The sequence below is a fragment of the Erinaceus europaeus genome, chromosome 17, assembly GCF_950295315.1.
Source record: "Erinaceus europaeus chromosome 17, mEriEur2.1, whole genome shotgun sequence".
Taxonomy (NCBI): domain Eukaryota; kingdom Metazoa; phylum Chordata; class Mammalia; order Eulipotyphla; family Erinaceidae; genus Erinaceus; species Erinaceus europaeus.
Genome location: NC_080178.1, coordinates 24,839,206 through 24,858,055, shown reverse-complemented (window position 1 = coordinate 24,858,055; position 18,850 = coordinate 24,839,206). Strand labels below are relative to the sequence as shown.

Genomic DNA, 18,850 nt, shown 5'->3' with positions numbered 1-18,850 from the left:
CCCAGCCTCCCTTCATGGAGAGTAGGGCAGTTCCTGCTGTTGCTCCTTTATAGGGAGGAAAAGTTCCTGACCCACAACAGGGCTTATGATGACATTCCAGATGGAAGTGACAATCACTTTCTATCTCCCTCTTTCCTATCAATTTCTCTCTGTCCTATCAAATAAAACAAAAAGAGAAGGAAGGAAGGAGGGAGAGAGCGAGGGAAGGAAGGAAGGAAGGAAGGAAGGAAGGAAGGAAGGAAGGAAGGAAGGAAGGAAAATTGGTTATTGGGAGAGGTAGATTTTTTGTGTAGGTACCAAGTCCCAATAATAACCCTGGTGACAATAAAAAATAAATGGTATGTGTCAGTGTGCTTTTAGAATTATAGACTTATTTTTCTGAATAGTACCCTTTTCCAGTAAGTATGTCCTGTAAAAGTTTACCAAAGGACTATTTTGGGTAAGAGGTGGCAGGTGCTTTTGGTGACCTCAGTCTCAAAATGTAAAAATGTAGCCTGAATGTCTTGACTTCCTCCTAATTACCTAATCACAATCTATCAACTTCCTGATATGGATTGGGCCCATTTAATCTCTCCTCTAATTTTATTGATGGTTATAGATGTCAACATCTTCTGTTTAGGTTCATACATTTTCCAAGAGTCTTCCATTGCTTATTTGTGAATAAATCCTTGCCTTAATTACTCCATTTTGATGAATTTTGGAAGCTTTGTATTGGAGCTAAAAGAGTTTACTTTTAGAAAGTTAAAGATTGTGAATTTTCTCCTCTGCCCTCAAATAGTAGAAGAGATCATAGGAGAAACTTGTAGTATTCTAATGAGATCTCTCCTCTCTCTCTCCAACTCATAATGGTAGTATAAAAGTTTTTACCTATAAAGACAGTTTATTTACATTATTACTTTCTGAGATAGCCTACAGCTAAATGCTGCATTTTTGATTTGAGCATTAGTCCTACTTTCTTTAATTTGCCTATGTGGTACTATAAATGAAAAAGATTCCTCCTCTAGCAGTGTCTTTGTTAGAATAAGTCACATGAACAATTTTAAGGAAACTAGCCATTTTTTGATAGTGTACAAATTCTATTCCCTGAGAGGGCACGAAAAGATTTCAATTAGATTTGAAATTAGACATCTGAAATCCACATATTTCTCTCAGCTCCTTAGGCAAAAAAAAAAACAAACAAAAAAAAACAAGTTAATTTAATTCACAAGTTGTTTTCTGTTTGGTAGCAGGGGACTTGGTTTCCATTGCACAAATTCTTCTCTTTGAAATAAATCAGAATTTCAGTTTGTAATCTAAAAACCTTACAGTCTTAGAGCTTAGAACCCATGAATGAACTTAACTTGAAAGAAGAGAATTCCCATAGCAACCAACAGCTGAAATACATAAATAGAAATTCAACCTTACTATATTTGAAAGGCTGCCATTTTTAAGATCACAGTGATGCCTTATGAATTGCAGTATACATCTAGTTTTACTCTGAATTATATGCCTCTTGTCTTGGAAGATTAAATGCACTTGAGAGTATTATCATAAACTTACTTAATTAAAATACAAAAAGGTCAGAACTAGTGCTGCGTTCAGTGCCATGCATGTTGTGGGCTTGCAATATTTATTGAATGAGCATATAAACAAAAATACCTTCCTACCTCCTACCTTCTGGGAGTGATTTTCTTTTTCTTTTTTTTTTTTCAAATAGTTTCTTTTTTTTTAAATTTCTTTTTATTAATTTTTTTATTTTTGAGAGAGATGCAGAGAGAGAGACACAGAGAAACACCAGAGCACTGCTCAGCTCTGGCTTATGGTGGTGTGGGGGACTGAACCTGGGACTTAGGAGCCTCAGGCATGAGAGTCTGTTTGCATAACCATTATGCTGTCACCCCCACCCAGGGAGTGATTTTCTAATATGATGTGGAAAAGGGTCATTCTTCTTTATTGGTTCATTTTCCCAATATGGAAGCCTATTCAGGCTTCTCTTTTTTTAAATTTTTATTTATAAAATGAAAATATTGACAAGACCATAAGATAAGAGGGGTACGATTCCACACAGTTCCCACCACCAGAACTCCATATCCTGCCCCTTCCCTTAAAAGCCCTCCTGTTCTTTATCCCTCTGGGAGTATGGACCCAGGATCACTATAGGGTGCAGAAGGTGTCAGGCTTCTCTTATCCTTAACAAAGTGAAAGGGGAAAAAAAAGAAAAACCTTTTGTTTACCTTGAACCTTTTTTAGGCTACTGGTCTATATTTTGTCCTTTTTTTCATCAAGACTAAAGAAATCTTTAGAATTGACTGCCACTGTCCTCTGCTTCTTCATTTGGTACCCTGCATTTTTTTTTCTTCAAACAACTGCCTGAATGTATTCAGAATAAAGACACCAATTGCTTCATAGTTCCTGAATCTCAGTGGACACTCTTCATTTGTGCAGTTTCTACATTAATGGATCAGTCATTCTACTGTGTTTGACACCGGTAATCATTCTTGATGCTTGTGCTGATTTTTACTTCACTATTCTCCTCAAGATTCTTTGTGTACAGCAAATCTTCAGATAGCATCATTGTTGTTTTATTATAGCAAAGGTAAGAGAAGAAAAGATTCCTGACTGTGTGGAGTTTGCTTGCTCCACTAGTGTCTGTGTGGGTTCTCTCCAGGTACTTCAGTTCCCAGTATCCCAAAGATGTGTTTGTTGTTTATTGATGTTTCTATTTTCCCCGTCTGAGCTAAAGCGGGTGTGTGTGAGTGTACCCTGTGACCGAAGGGCATCCTGCCCAGAGTTGGTTGCCACTTGAGCCCTGGGCCATTAAGATCACCTCTTCCCATCTTGAGACTCTAACCTAGATAAAGTGGGCTGGTAATTTAATACATATGATTATTGAATATTAGAAGGTATTTTTTTGTTGTTTGTTTTTGAGGGGGGTGTCTACCTAAAAGTGTGGTGATGCATTTTATGACTTAGGGTAAATTTAATGTTCCTTAATTACACTTTCTATCCATGCCATTAAATAAAGGCTTAGATTACCAGGGGCCAGGTGGTGGCACACCTGGTTAAGCATACACATTACTGAGCACAACGTCCGTGGTTCAAAGCCCTTGGTCCCCACCTGCAGGGGGAAAGCTTCAGGGGTGGTGAAGCAGGGCTGCAGGTGTCTCTCTGTCTCTTCTCCTTTCAACTACTCTCTGTCTCTATCTAATAATTTTTAAAAAATTTAAAAAGACAATCCCCCCCCCCTCGTTCAGCTCTGACTTACAGTGGCGCCGGGGGTTGGATTTTGGACCATGGCATGAAAGTCTTTTTGCATAACTATTAGGCTGTCCCCTCCATCCTGATTGTTCCCTGATTGTTCTTTCCTGGCCTCTTGGGAGTTTCGCCTCCTTGGGTGAAACTTGGGCCTTGTATGAGTTGGTATTCCACAGGACCCAAGTTAAATCTATAGCTCTTCCCACTTATGTGTATGAATTCATTTTCATATTTAGATTATCTTACATCCTTATGTCTCCAAAATCTGTCTCTAGCCTGACCCCTTTTTCTCCGCTTCAAGTCTCTGAATTCATTTGCATGCTGACCTCTGTATCAGGAGAAGATGCTCTTAATGTGTCTTCCAGCACAGCAGATTAAAAATTAGGCTTATTTCCCGATTATCTCCTGCATTCCTTTTTTAAAAAATATTTATTTATTTATTCCCTTTTGTTGTCCTTGTTGTTTCATTGTTGTGTAGTTATTACTGTTCTTGTTATTGATGTCATTGTTGTTGGATAGGACAGAGAGAAATGGAGAGAGGAGGGGAAGACAGAGGGGGGAGAGAAAGACACCTGCAGACTTGCTTCACCACGTGTGAAGCGACTACCCTGCAGGTGGGGAGCCAGGGGCTTGAACCGTGATCCTTACGCTGGTCCCTGCACTTTGCACCACCTGTGCTTAACCCACTGCACTACCGCCCAACTCCCTGTCTCCTGCATTCCTACTCTCACTCCCTCCCTCTCCATACCTCATCACATTTGAAATGCATAGATACGCATCTGTCTGCCCTGCTTTCAAAGTATTCTTCAGTGAGTTTTCATTGTCTCTAGGATAAGTACTACTTAAGATGTGCCATCCTCTCATGTTATCTGTGTCACTTGCCACTCTTTTTGCTCTGACAAGACTGAACTACATGTAAAATCACACATGCGATATTCTGTTACCTTATTTTCATTCCCTATTCATGACGACTCTCCTTGTCTACAAAGGTTTTCTTCATTCAGTCTTACCAATATTACCTTTAACATTCTGATTAGATGTCACTCCTTGTAGGGAGACTTCTTTGATTTCGTCCTATTGCCTTCCAACCTGGACTAGTTAGATCTCCCTTCTCTGTACCCATCACCTCCTACCTTTGCCATTTATATTTATTATGTTTTACTACAATTACTGCTTGTGTATCTATTTTGTCTTTCTAATTTCTTATCTCTTCATCTTTATATCCTTAGCATCTAGCAAAATGTATATAGAATATAATAGAAATTTAGAATGGGGGGGCGGTCAGGCGGTAGCGCAACGGGTTAAGTGCACGTGGTGCAAAGCACAAGGATCGGTGTAAGAATCCCAGTTCGAGCCCCCAAATTAATTCTACTATCTAGAATTAATTTTTAGTGTTAACCTTTAACAAAGAGTTTAGATATTCAACATAGAAGCCTTATTTTGGGTTGTTGAAGCAAGGTGGGTTTTGAGTGGGGTGGCTAGTAGGATTTTCTATAAATTGGCAATGCTCAATTTAGAGTAAGATAAGCTTTAGCATTTTCTCTCTCTCTCTTTTTTTTCCTCCAGGGTTATTGCTCCACTGCTCCTGGAGGCTGTTTTTTTCCCCTTTTGTTGCCCTTGTTTTTTTATCATTGTTGTGGTTATTAATACTATTGTTATTGTTGTTGGATAGGACAGAGAGAAATGGAGAGAGGAGGGGAAGACAGAGAGGGGGAGGGAAAAATAGACACCTGCAGACCTGCTTCACCATCTGTGAAATGACCCCCTCTCCCCGCAAGTGGGGAGGCGGGGGTTTCAACCAGGATCCTTAGGCAGGTCCTTGCACTTAACTCACTATGCTACCACTGACTGCCAGCATTTTCACAACTTTGCTTTTTTATCCCTTTTTACATTTCTCCCTCTCTGTCTCCCTCCCTCCCCCCTCTCTCCCTGTCCCTCTCTCTCTTCCTCTTCCCCCCACCCCCATTTCTCTACCAGATCAGTGATTAGCTCTGGCTTGTGTTGGTGGTGGTAGGTGGTGGAGATTGAACCTGGGACTTTGGAGCCTCAGGCTTGAGAGTCTCTTTGCATAGCCACTACACTATCTACCCCTACTCCCTTTTTATATTTCTCTGTTGGAAAATAATGGCACGTGGTATTGAATTTATTTTCATTTTTTTCTTTGAGGTCAGGAAACCTTGTGGACTCAGTTATTTTTCTTCTTTCTTTTTTTTCCCATCTTTGTGTTTTCAGCGTCTTAATACATTTTAAACACTCAGTGGGTACTTAAGAAGCAAACAAATAGAGAGGAGGCAGGTGGGAACGTGAGGGTAGTTTGTGTGTATAGAGGGTGTTTTAAGTATGGTATGGTATGGCGTTTATGAGGTTCTAGCACAACAAAAAGATTTCTTGAATTTGAAACTGTATTCCAGACTCAGAAGGAAGCAAGAGAAGACCCAGTGAGCACCTAGTGAGGGCAGTTTGTAAGACTGAAACAGGCTTCAGAGAGTCCATAAAGGGGTTCAAAGTCCTAGTGCAATAGACACGTGGGTAAAGGCAGCTGAAACCCTCGCAGACATGTAGATGCCAAGCCACTAAGCAAGCATGAAAAAACAGCCAGGATCCCACTAGACTAAATGCACTGGGAGAGTTGGGGGGGGGGTCCTTCTGCCTTCTGGATCCCCTTTTCTTATTTCCATCACTGATCCCCATGGCAGCACCTTATCCTTAGCTCAGGATGGAGCTGTGTCCAAACCACAGGCCTCAGCTTTTACTGCTGAGTAGAGTTGGGCACAGTAAGAACACTTAACGTTCAGAAAAGGAACGTGCCGTGACACTGTGTGTGTGTATTTCTCCATCTCGACAGTTCTGGGTCATTTTGCCTCACTGCCACTTTGACTGTGGTGATGATAAATTTCAGAAGGTGACTGAAAAGAATAGGTCAATTACTCTATACACTGATCCACTTCCTATGGACAGCTGCTTTTTTTTTTTTTTTTTTTTTTGCCTCCAGGGTTATCACTGGGGCTCAGTGCCTGCACTATGAATTCACTGCTCCTGGCGGTATTTTTCTCCCATTTTTGTTGCTGCTGCTGTTGTTGGATAGGACAGAGAGAAATTGAGAGAAAAGGGGAAGACAGAGAAGAGGAGAGAAAGATAGACACCTGCAGACCTGCTTCACAGCTTGCCAAGTCCTTCCCCTCCGGCAGGTGGGGAGCCAGGGGCTTGAACTTGGCTCCTTACCCTGGTCCCTGTGCTTTGCACTATGTGTACTTAACTGGTGTGCTACCACCCAACCCACACATCTGCTTTTTTTAGAGCCAGTTATGGCATTGCATGAAGCTCTGAGTGTTTTTTTTTTTTTTTTTAGATTATTTATCATATTCAGGAAAGGTCATTTCTCCCAAAGAGGTATGACTTGACTTTATGAAAAACTTAAAGGTTATTTGCTGAGTTTTGTTGTTGAGAAGGTAAAGCATTATTAGAAGCAGAGAGGGCTGGGTTCAAATCATGCTTCTCCCTCATACTAACTGTGCAGCCTTGGGAAAGTTACGTCACTTTTCAGAGCTTACAGATGGGCAGGGCTATTTGGAGATTAATTGCCTGTGTCCATAGGGTCCCACACAGGGCTGCCATCTGGTAGGAACTCAATGGCAGCTCTGGTTGTGATCTTGTCAGGAAATACAGACACTTTTCTAACACAGAGGAAGAGAACAAGTCTCTAAAATTTGTTATTTTGCTGATTTTTATTAAAAAGGATGATAGATGGGTGTTTGCTATTAGCACTACACACCTAATTACAAGACAAAAAAAAATCAAGATACAACTTGCCAAACAGATGAGTGATACCTACTAGTCATGTTCTTTTTTGTTTGTTTGTTTATTATTTTTTTATAACTGTAATAGCAGAGAATAGTTTCTAAGATGTATTTTTCCATTTCTGAGAACATTGCAAAACCCACTCAATAAGATCATTTTTCATGCAAGGATATTTGAGGCTGATTATAGCTCCAGGACATTTTTTTTCATTCTTTCAGAAACCATGGTTTTCAATTATTTCAGAATCACTGTACATATTGCGGAGCTACAGAGAGATGCTAGATGATTTCATTTATCACACCCTGTTTGTTTTTGGAGAGGTTTTTTAGGGTGTGATACAACAAGATTTAAGGCATTTGTCTTTGTTTACTGGAAATTATCATTTTTTTAAATTTACCTTCCCTTTAGGTAGGAAGTCATTAAAACTCAAAGATTATGAAACACACACATTCTGTGTCTTCTATACAGCGCTGACTTGTAGATAACTCATGTGGTAATTTCTCACTTCTTGGTGGGAAAAAGAGATCCTGGGTTTTTAAAAGCTAAGGTCGTGCTGTGTATTTAAAATTTTTTTCTTATCGGGAATTATATCTAAACAAATATATATAAATTAAAAGAAATTTTTATCTTTGAAAATTTTACTTTATGATACAAGTCTTTTTAGTAAGTGGTGACAGTAGGCATAAAGCTGATCAAAATCTTAGGACAGATTTTTCTCACACTCTAATATAACTCTTGGCTTTTCCCATATGACTCTAGCCCTGATACTACAAGTGGTAAAAATGTAATCAGTGTGTGCAAGAGAGACTTTCTGATCCCTGCCGTGGGTGGAATTAGTTAATGATACTCATTCAAATGTAGGATGGTACAAATGGGGCATATTAAGAGGCTTAAATTAGGTCAGATTGAATAATTGAATTTATTCCTTTGCTTAAAAACAGCTTAATCAGCCAAGGGTGCTGAAGTCTAAAAAAAAAAGTTTAATTAAATATTAATAGGGAGTTTATATTTTCTATTTTATTTTCATTTACAAAGGTTATATGTGCGTTTCCCCACTCTGTTACCTTTTATAGATACTTGGAGATGAAGTTCAGCCCTTCTCACTTGATGAAGAATTTGATTATGACAACGTGATACTCACCCCCAAGTTCACTGCTGCAGAGATAGATGCCATCAAAGAGCTATCCAAGCAAAAGAAAACTGCCAGCACAGACTTAGACTTAGAGGCACCCCATGACTGATTCACCAAGACATCTTGTGTTCATCTTGTGTCTAAACAACATTAGAATAAAATTAAGCTTATTGCAGTCCCCTTTGTGGAAGTCTATGTGTGCATTAATTTGTTAGAGATAGATATTTGTCACTAGGGAGATATGACCATAAGACCAAAAAAGACCTTTGGCCTTCCAGAATTCTCTTCTGTCATGTTGTCATGCATCTCATAACTGATAGAGGGAGATTGAAGTGGCAAATGAGAGCAAGCAACACTTAGAGAAAAGTTCATAGATAAAGTGAAGTAGTATAACAAAGACTGGGCGTGAAGAGCAATTGTACATGAAAATACACTGAATCACATTATGTGGATATAGGGATCTGGTTGCAGCTACCAAGAGATAGTGGTGTGAATATGAATGTTGAGAAGCTAGACTAGTATAGTTGGTAAAAAATCTTCTGAAAAAGAAGGTATCTACGAACTGATTATATATCATATATTAAGTATTTTTTACTTTGTCATCATAAATCACATGTACGGATGGTTGGGAAATATAAGAAGTCATCCACTTTTAGAAGCTTTAAATATAATTTGACAAGGAAAAGACAAAATAAAGGAAATAACGGCAATGTTCAAACATGTGGTATATTTATTGTTTAATTGTGCAGTGTGTAGACTCATTAAAAAAAGGGTAAAGGGGATGAAGATATAGGAGGAATGGTATGTAAGGCATGTATAAGGTAGCATTTGTTATTATTATTTAATTTTTTAAAAATTATCTTCAGTCATTGGATAGAAATAGCCAGAAATCAAGAGGGAAGGGGGAGGTAGAGAGGGAGAGAGACAGAGAGATACCTGCAGCACTTTGTCACCACTCATGAAGTGGGGTCCAGAGGCTTGAACCCAGGTCCTTGCACATGGCAACATGTGTGCTCTACCAGGTGTGCCACCACCCAGCCCCCAGCGTTTATTATTGAAGCAATCTGTAGTAAATAAAATTTTATTTTATTTCCCCTATAGGCTAATGTTCTATTCATATGCATGTGTGTGAATTTAAAAACGGTCATTTATAACATTTATTTATTTATTTATTTATTTTATTGGATAGAAACAAAGTCAAGAGGGAATGGGGTATAGAAAGGGAGTGAGAGACCCTTGGTCCATGCTCCCATAGGGACAGAGAATGGGAAAGCTATCAGGGGAGGGGATGGGATATGGAGATTGGGTGGTGGGAACTGTGTGGAGTTGTACCCCTTCTACCCTATGGTTTTGTTAATTTATCCTTTCTTAAATAAAAATAAATTAAAAAAAGATCTTTGGCCCATACTCCCAGAGGGATAAAGAATAGGGAAACTTCCAGTAGAGAGGAGGGGATAAAGGATAGGAAAGCTATCAAGGGAGGGGATGGGATACGGAGTTCTGGTGGTGGGAACTGTGTGGAGTTGTACCCCTCTTATCCTATGGTTTTGTCAGTGTTTCCTTTTTATAAATAAATACTAATAATAATTAAAAAAAAAGAAAGGGAGTGAGAAAGAGAGACACTTGCAGCACAACTTCACTGCTAGAAAAGCTCTTCTCTCCTCTTCACCCCAGTGGGGACCAGGGTCTTGAACCCAGGTTCTTACACATTGTAATGTGTGCTCAACCAAGTGAATACTACCTGGCCTCTTCTCTTATAATCTTTACAAAATTATGTTCTTAGTCTAATATTGTGGCAGAATCAAGTAATTTCCCTACATATCCCCATTTTTTTTTTAGTCAACTTTCACAAAACATCAAATATGTGTCAGACTTTATCCTTGGCGATGAGAAGGGTAAAGTCAGACATGGTCTGATTTAGTGGGGAAGACAGATGTTCTCACAAATAACTATAGTAGAGCTCTTCTCCTCAGTATAGTGGCCACTAGTTACATGTCACTGGTGAACATTCAAAATCTAGCCAGGAATGATTTTCAAATGTTAATTTTATTTCAGTTTAAAACAAAGCTGATATTTGATGTAGTTTTTACAAAGAATTCAAGTTTATTTGCAGCAACATGGTTATATAAATCTATTTTTCAGCTATAAACTTTAGGACACCAAAATTCAGATTTACTATATGTTAAATTAGTGTCTAAATTATGCTGTAATGTTCATCACGTTCATACCACTACACACTGGATTTTTAAAGAATTAGCAAAAGCTTTGCCTTCTCTTGTATCTTTAGCCTTGATTACATATTGAAATGAATATTTTTCATATTCTTGTTAGATAAAAATATATTACTAGGCTCAGGGAGATAGGGCAAATGGTTACGCAAAAGACTTTCAGGCCTGAGGCTCAGAAGTCTCAGGTTTAATTCCTACCACCATAAATCAGAGCTGAGCAGCGTTCTGGTAAAAACAAAAACAAAGAAATGTATTACTAAATTCATTAATTCAACAAACCTACTGAAGATTACATAATGTGACTTGCATGTTTTTGTTTTATAGTATTGGAGTAGAGACAGATCTGTGTTGTAAGGTACATACTGAGAACTTTGGGAAAAAGCAAGTTGGAGTTTTATAATCCTGTCCAGTAGAGCTGAGGAGTCTTCGATGATGTGAACAAACATTTGTTTCTTGGAAATTGATGGTAAGTGAATATAATAATGTGAGAAGTGTAATGAAAGAGACAATTTTATTACATATGTCTGTGTATATAGAAGAAAAACTCATATTCTCACCATGGCCTACTCGGTCTTTATGTAATACCCCCTTCATTGAGTCGTCAATCTCATTCTTAACCCCTTGTCCTCATTTTTATGTTTTGACAAGTTTTTACTGTTTTCAATAATCTTCTTTATTTCCACCTGAGAGCACTTTTTTTTCTTCTCTCTCTCTACCTAGTCTTCCCTGATCTCCCTGTGGCTGGATTATTCAAACCTCAGATATTCAAACTTCACAGTCCCCAAGTCTCTCAGATTACCATGTCTAAAGTAACTTCTTTCTCACAAACCTCTACCAATCACTGTGCATTCAAATACCCTGCCTTGCATTGTTTGTTATCTGACAAGTTAATAGAGCAAGTTGCAAGAGGGCAGGAATCTAGTCTGTCTTTTATTTGCCAAACCCCAGCGTCTGAATAACACCCGGAGTACAGTAGGTGGCCGATAAACATTTACCAAATGAATGAACTATGATATCTAGAGTAGTGGTTTGAAGACTTTGGAGGTCCATTTCATTAATTCAGTTTGTTTCAACATACATGATTTCTTAACTTGCTAGAGGATCTAATGGCCAGGACGAACTTGGAAAGCCTAGCCTGGTACAGTGGAACTGCATCATGGTCAACATGTTCCTTCTCTGCTTCTCCATAACCCCGTGGAGAATTGAATATAATTTCATATATGTGTGTATGTGTGTGTACAGCTCACTGTACCCACCATCAAAATTCTCATGGTCCTTCACCTATTCTCCTTACAACTCTCCCCCCCCCCCCACTTCATTTTCCTTCTAATAACCACCAGAGTTTTCACAGAGTTTTAAGAGTTTGGTTTGGTTACTGTTCAGGTTTATTTTGTTGTTGTTGAATTTCTTTTATTTGGCTATTATATTCCACTTAAGAGTAAAACCATCCCATAGTTGTTTTTCATCTTTTTATTTTTTTTTTTCTTTAGAGAACTCACCTCTAGTTCCATCTATTTTGTCCTAAGCTTTACAATTCCACCTTTCTATTGGTCATGTAGTAGTCCATTGACCATATATATATATATATATATATATATATATATATATATATATATATCCCATAAATTCTGTACTTATCTACTGATGGACATTTAGGCTGATTGAATATTTTGTCTTATTCATTTCCTTCTGATAGTCTTCTAATGTCCTAGTTAGTCTATTTGCTTAATATGATGTCAGAGATGGAAGCCATGGTTTCAGACATGTGCTTTAACAGCTAGACCACCTCCCCTACCCACCCAATCTTTAATTTTTTTAAATAAGAAAGAGAGTGAATGAAAGCTAACTACCATTTGTTGATCTCATGTAGTACCAGTGGTTGAAGCTAGAGCCTCACCAGTGCAAAAACAGGTGCAGTACTGTGGAGCCCTCTTCACCCGATCAGTTTTTAAGTTCTCCTATTCTCTCAATTCTATCATTCTTGCATATTGGTTTCACATAATAGTCACATTGCTGTCTCATTTCAGAACTACCACTCACTGTTCATTGTTAACTGAATTATTAGAAATTTTTCAGTTGGGGGCCAGGTGGAGGTGCGCTGGTTTAAGTGCAGATAAACACAAGGACCAGCACAAGGATCCTGATTTGAGCCCACAGCTCCCTACCTGCAGAGCTTCACACCTGCAGGTCTCTCTCTCTCTCTTCCCCTTCTTTCTCAGTTTCTCTCTGTCCTATCCAACAAAACAACAACAAAAATGGCCACCAGGAGCAGTGGATTCGTCACTCATGCACAGAGCCCCAGCAATAACCCTGGAGGCAAAAAAAATATGTTAAGTATTCAAGAACCTATTCTCAGGTGCTCCCACAATTCAGAGAAAACTAACTCCATGTGGCTCTCAAATGTTGCCCTCTGCCTTCATGTTTTCCTCCTTTTTGTCATTTCTTTCTGGGTGGTCATCATTTGTTTCTGTATGAATGAATTTCTACTCATCCTTTAAGCTGCACCCAGGTGTCAACTTCTTCACCAGTCTCCCAGCTGGATATGAATCCCTCTTCCCTAGAACATTGAGATCAACTTGTAACACTGCTGGCATTTTTCACTTCCTGCTCTATGTGTACACATCCCCCACCCACAGCCTGAGGGCAAGGACTACTTCTTCATTCTTGTAGTTTAGTACCATTTCTTGTTCAATATGCTTTTCATCATTGGCTTCATTTGCTTACAGAATCCAGCTTGGGTGCCATAAAAATGAATCCCATTAAGATGTATTAACTTGGGGGGCTGTGTGGCAGCCAGTGGGCTCAGTGTACATGGTGCAAAGTGCAAGGAATGGCGCAAGGATGCTGGTTCCAGCCCCTGGCTCCCCACCTGCAGAGGGGTCGCTTCATGGGCTGTGAAGCAGGTCTGTAGGTGTCTATCTTTCTCCTTCTCTGTCTCCCCCCCCCCCTTCTTGATTTCTCTCTGTACTATCCAACAGCAATAGCAACACTTACAATACCAACAAAGGCAAAAAAAAAATGGGGAAAATGGCCTCCAGGAGCAGTGGGTTTGTAGTGCAGGTACTGAGCCCCAGTGATAACCCTGGAGGCAAATAAAATAAAATAAAATAAAATAAAATAAAATAAAATAAAATAAAAAGATGTACTAACTTACCTAGTATTTATGTGGCTTCTTCACTCCCTATTGTTATAAAACAATGTAATGGTTGATTAACCCACTGAATTTATGGCAAAGAAGCTAATGCAAAATCGCTCTATAAGAATTTTGGTTTATTGACACTACAATCAGAAAAGTTTATTCTACATAGTACAAAATTGAAAAGAAAAAAAAAGCTGATAATTGTACCGTAAGTAAAGTTTGCATGAAGGAATATAGGAAGATGTTTTAATATCAAAATAATGGGAAGTTAGTAATAAAGGTCACAGTACATGACATATAATTATAATACTTTTCATGTCTATAGAAATGTGCAAAGAGCTGTTTTTGCTGGTTCCACTTCAGATGGTGGTGGATTAACTCCATTGTGTGCATTTAGAATATTGATATCCCTGTTAAAATTAAAAAAGTAAATCCAACGTTTCTCTAAATTGTGTTAATATTGGCTATATTCTCAGAAGAAATTAGCATCAATTTCAGTTTGGATTGAAAGTATTTTCAAAGAATGGCTTATGCACAAGTGGTGGTAATGGTGCTTGAAGTAATTAGAGTGTTTAACAACCAAGCAGAAAAAAAGAAGCTACTAATTATTCTCATTTTCTTTTATTTTTCCTTTACAAGACTGAAAAGACCTGGAAAGGATTTGAATCATACAGATTCTGACATTTATTTTCAGTCATAATATCAGATTTCTCTTTAAAATAATTTCATAGTCTAAGCAAGTTAGTGACTTGTAGAAGACTTTGCTTTCGAAAATAAAGGTCAACTGGTTCTTGTAGAGGAATTAGTTCCTAAGAAAATAGTTTGCCTTTATCTAGATGGTTTGGTTAGTGTCATCCTGTTGTGGCTTTCATAACCTCTGATGATTCAGTGTGTGTATGTATGCCATTGCATATGTACTTACATTATTTTTGTGAATCCAATTTATTTTAAAATGTGACTATGTTTCACAGATTACTTTGTGTTGCTTTTTTTTCACTGAAATTGAGTTTACTAACTTTTCTTTTTGCAGGGAAAATCATGCAGTATTTGTCTTTAATTTCATTCCTTTTTATTTTTCTGTCCTGTAGGTTATGACAGTAGCACCTGCATCTATCTGCTCCCCTCAATCCACTGGTGTAAGTGTAACAGGGAGATTCATGCTGCTTGTTGTTTTTGTGCTTAAATACATGAACACCTGGCTGCTCATGTGCAGGTGCACAGAACTCTGGAGAAGGGGGGCTTGCATTCAAAACAAACATGTAGAAGAATATATGCAAGTTGCAGCTGCAGGCTTGAGTACTGGACTTGAGTTGCTTCTATGCTCAAGAACAGTAAGGACATGTGAATCCCTTACACAACAAGGACTGTGTGAAATGTTGGCCATAATCTAGATTTTTTTTAAATGCACGAAGTGGCTTCTTATATAGCATTTCAAATGATCTTTTTTATATTTTTTGTGAACATTTGTGTTTTCCCTAGGGCTTTACTGTTCCAGGCTAGACTGAACAAAGCAAAGAGGCAGAGACTAAAGAGGGAAAGACATGACAGTACCAAATCTTCCTTCATTGTGATAGGGGCTGGGCTCAAACCAGGGTTCCCCAACTGATAAAGCCATGCACTATCCAAGTGAGCTATTTTGCAGGCCTTGTTATTTTCTTTATCAATGCTTTACAAGTGGTGAAGTAGGTCTACGGGTGTTTATCTTTGATACTCACTTCCACTCTACCTTCCCCCTCCTCTCTCACCTGCTCTCTCTCTCTCTCTCTTTCTCTTTCTCTCTCTCTCTATTCTAGCAAATAAAATATAAAGAAAAAAAAGGAAAAAATGGCTGCCAGGAGTGGTGGATTTGTAGTGCTGGCACTGAGTCTCAGCAATATCATGGTGGTAATAAAATATATATATTTACAGGGGTGTAGTGGACAGCCATGCAGAGTGTATGTATGTTACTGCACCCTACACCAAAATCCTGCCCCTCCCTTGATAACCACCACACCTCTCAAGGAGTCCAAAGACTGGTTACCACTAAATGCATCTTTTATATCATAGTTTCTGTTCTCAGTTTGCAAGAATTGCAAAGAATTTTACAATATGATCACTTCTCACTGTGCTGCAATCAAGCTTTAATACACTATGTATCAAGCAAATAACATGTTCGATGCTGTCACGATGATTTGGAATGAAAAATTAAAAAAACACTTTGCATAAAGTATGCTCACATACTCATTTCACCCTCAAACTGACTCATTATATCTTAAACAATAATTGATACAAAGTTTTAAGAAAATACTCAGTATCAAATAGATGTTTTCTCCATGTTCACTCCGCATCATTTTAGGTGAGATTTGGTAGAAAAGAACAAATACTTTATAACATCAGGGATAAGTTTTGACACAGAAAAGAGAAGTCAATTCAATCTCAGGCAGTCCATTAGTGAGTTCTTAGTACTAGGCTAGCTAGACTCATTGCTTAGAGAAGTAAACAGACTTTATACTTGGTAGCAGTTGAGCTCCATTTTCTTTTGAGGGAAGGGCATCTTGTCTCAATTATGTAGCACGGATGGCACGTACCTACATGTGTATGTATTTTCTTGGCCTGTCTCCAACCCTGTGAGACTCTTCTGCTACATCACAGATGGTACATGTTCATCTTGTGGTAGGGAAGGGTTGGCATCAAAGGCAAAGAAATCCTTGAAACCCATGCCTCTCAGCCCCACAGGAACAGCTTCTCTCTACCACAGTGATGTAAGCCCAAGATAACAGGGGCATTCCCACCGCTGAGCTTTCTGTTGTGGGTAGCTGACAGTTAACACAGGTGGGCGTAAGGTGCTGCCTACCTTTTGAAGGTCGTCTGTTAAAGAGGAATGCCTGCCTTCTGGGATCAGTGCCCTGTTTTGGCACATGGAGTTGCTTCTAAGAAGTAAGCAGGTGGTGAATACCTGCCCAGCTTTTCAGAAAAAGCACAGAAGAGTGTCACAGACTGTTAGGCAAGGTGGTAAGTCTTTGCAACATGTAATCATTTAAAGGGTCACCTTGATTTCTGTCCCACCCCCCAGCCTCCAGCCTCTAGAGATGAAGTTATCAGAGGCTAGTTGCTGGGAAGTTGTTTTCTGCCTCCTCCCTTAAGTTAGAAGGAAGAGAGACTGGGTCTGTTCAGCTTAGAGTAGGCACAGCTATAATGCACAGGGAGAGAACTAAGTGTTAAATGAGTCTGCCATTCAGCAAGCAAACATCATTTCGTTTAAATTACACTGTGCTGCTTTATCTTGACCTACAACCAAATGGAAATCATCACGTATAAGATAGTTGGCTCATTAATAAAACCCTGGGAAAGAAACAGAGGTAAACAATGAAGACTCGCACACATTAGCACCATAATGTACTACAACATTTCTCCTTCTTTTCATCAAAATCCTCCATGTAATTAAATCCCAAGTAAGTCAGTAAACAAATCTCTCCGCTTCTTTTATTGCACTTTTTTTTTTTTAATGGATTTGTTATTTCTCATACTAGGTAGTAACCACAAAGCCGTGGATGGTACTGAAAGTTTTTCTGTAGACCGTAAATATTTACTGAATGTTTATGTGATGTAAGACACTAGCACTCTGGAATCATAGCAGCATAAGGGAACATGTTTTACTGGTAAATGCCAGCCTGCATATCAGGCTGAGTGAAATGAAAGAGCATTAAGGGATGAGAAGTCCTTAAGGAGCCAGAGGTAAGCTGAGCCTGTGATGGCAAGCTAGAGTCAGATTTGCAAAGGCCTGGAGAAAGTGTTCTGGTTGAGTCAATAGCCAGGCTACGATGAGAACACACTTGGTGACTATAGGAACTTAAGGGAAGTCTGTGGATGGAATGTCCTGGGAGGAAACAATGGTTTTGAAGTGAGATCAGGCAAGTCGTGTGGATCTAGAGACTGTGACATTGTAGGCACTGGAAGAGATTAGATTCTAATTTCAGTGGTATAGAAAGCTATTGGGTTGTTGACTATCCATTAGTTTCTCCTTCTCTGTCTCCCTCTCTCTCTCTCTCTCTCTCTCTCTCTCTCTCTCTCTATATATATATATATATATATATATATATATATGAAACCAACTTTGCTTAATGGGGTTGAAATGGTGTGGAAGGAGACAAGCTGAGTAGTTAGTATTTCAGTAATTCAGATAGACATTAATGGAGAAGTGAGGGGAATGATGATGAATTCAACACCAGTACTGGAGAAGGAGCTGATGAGACTTAGCAAGGGATCAGATTTGAGCATGAACTAGAGAAGCTGAGTCTGAATTCAGGGTTGGTTTTTTTTTTTAAGTTTAATTTTTAATTTTTTAATTACTGTTATTTGTTTATTGGATAGAAAGAGCCAGAAGTCAAGAGGGATGGTGGAGATAGGGAAGAGGGACAGAGAGACACCTGCAGCCCTGCTTCACTACTCGCAAAGCTTTCCCTCTGCAGGTGGGGACCAGAGGCTCGAACCTGGGTCCTTGTGCATTGTAACATGTGTGCTCAACCAGGTGTGCCAACACCCAGCCCTCCCCTCTTTTTTCTTCTTTATAGAAGTTTCTTTCTTAGACCCAGGAAAAAGAAAAGCAGGATGATCCTGGAGTGAGAATTTTGTGGTTTGTCTGGTATGTTCAAACAGCAAACATGGAAGCATTTTTTGTTTTTTTCCTAGAGTACTGTAAGCTCTTTGTTATGGTGGTGTGAGGAATTGAACCTGGTAGCTTGGAATCTCATTCATGAAAATCTATTTGTATAACCAGTATGCTGTTTCTTCTGTCCCCTTTTATAAAAAAATATTTATGATCCTGGGTTCATACTCCCAGAGGGATAAAGAATAGGATATCTATCAGGGGAGGGGATGGGATTCAGAGTTCTGGTGGTAGGAATTGTGTGGAGTTGTACCCTTCTTATACTGTGATTTTTTTTCAGTGTTTCCTTTTTATAAATAAAAATTAAGGAAAAATATTTATTGGGACTAGGAGGTGGCACACTTGTTACAGTGCACAAGGAACTAGGTTTGAGTCTCAGGTCCCCACCTGCAGGGAGAAAGCTTTGTGAGTGGTGAAGCAGTGCTGCAGGTCTCTCTCTGTCTCTCTCCATCTCTGTCTCCCCCTTCCTCTCAATTTCTGGCTATGTCTATCCAGTAAATAAATACAATTTAAAAAGTTAAAAATATTTATTTTGGGTAGAGATAGAGAAACTGAGAGGGAAGGATGGGATTGAGATGGAGAGAGAGAGAGATCACTGATGAAGCACCCCCCCCATAGGTGGGGACCAGGGGCTTGAACCAGAATCTTGCGCTCTGTAATGTGCGCATTCAAAC

The 18,850-nt window shown here is 38.9% G+C and overlaps 1 protein-coding gene across 6 annotated transcripts in view; it reads left to right on the top strand.

Moving 5' to 3' along the window:
• IFTAP (intraflagellar transport associated protein) overlaps positions 1-8,337 on the top strand; it is a 105,827-nt gene extending 97,490 nt beyond the window's left edge. For all 6 annotated transcript variants that reach the window (XM_060176582.1, XM_060176586.1, XM_060176585.1 and 3 more), the window contains one exon: positions 8,106-8,337. In XM_060176582.1, coding sequence (XP_060032565.1) covers positions 8,106-8,273 — 168 coding nt within the window. In that variant the 3' untranslated portion in view covers positions 8,274-8,337. The remainder of the gene's footprint in view (positions 1-8,105) is intronic.
• Positions 8,338-18,850: the final 10,513 nt, after the last annotated feature.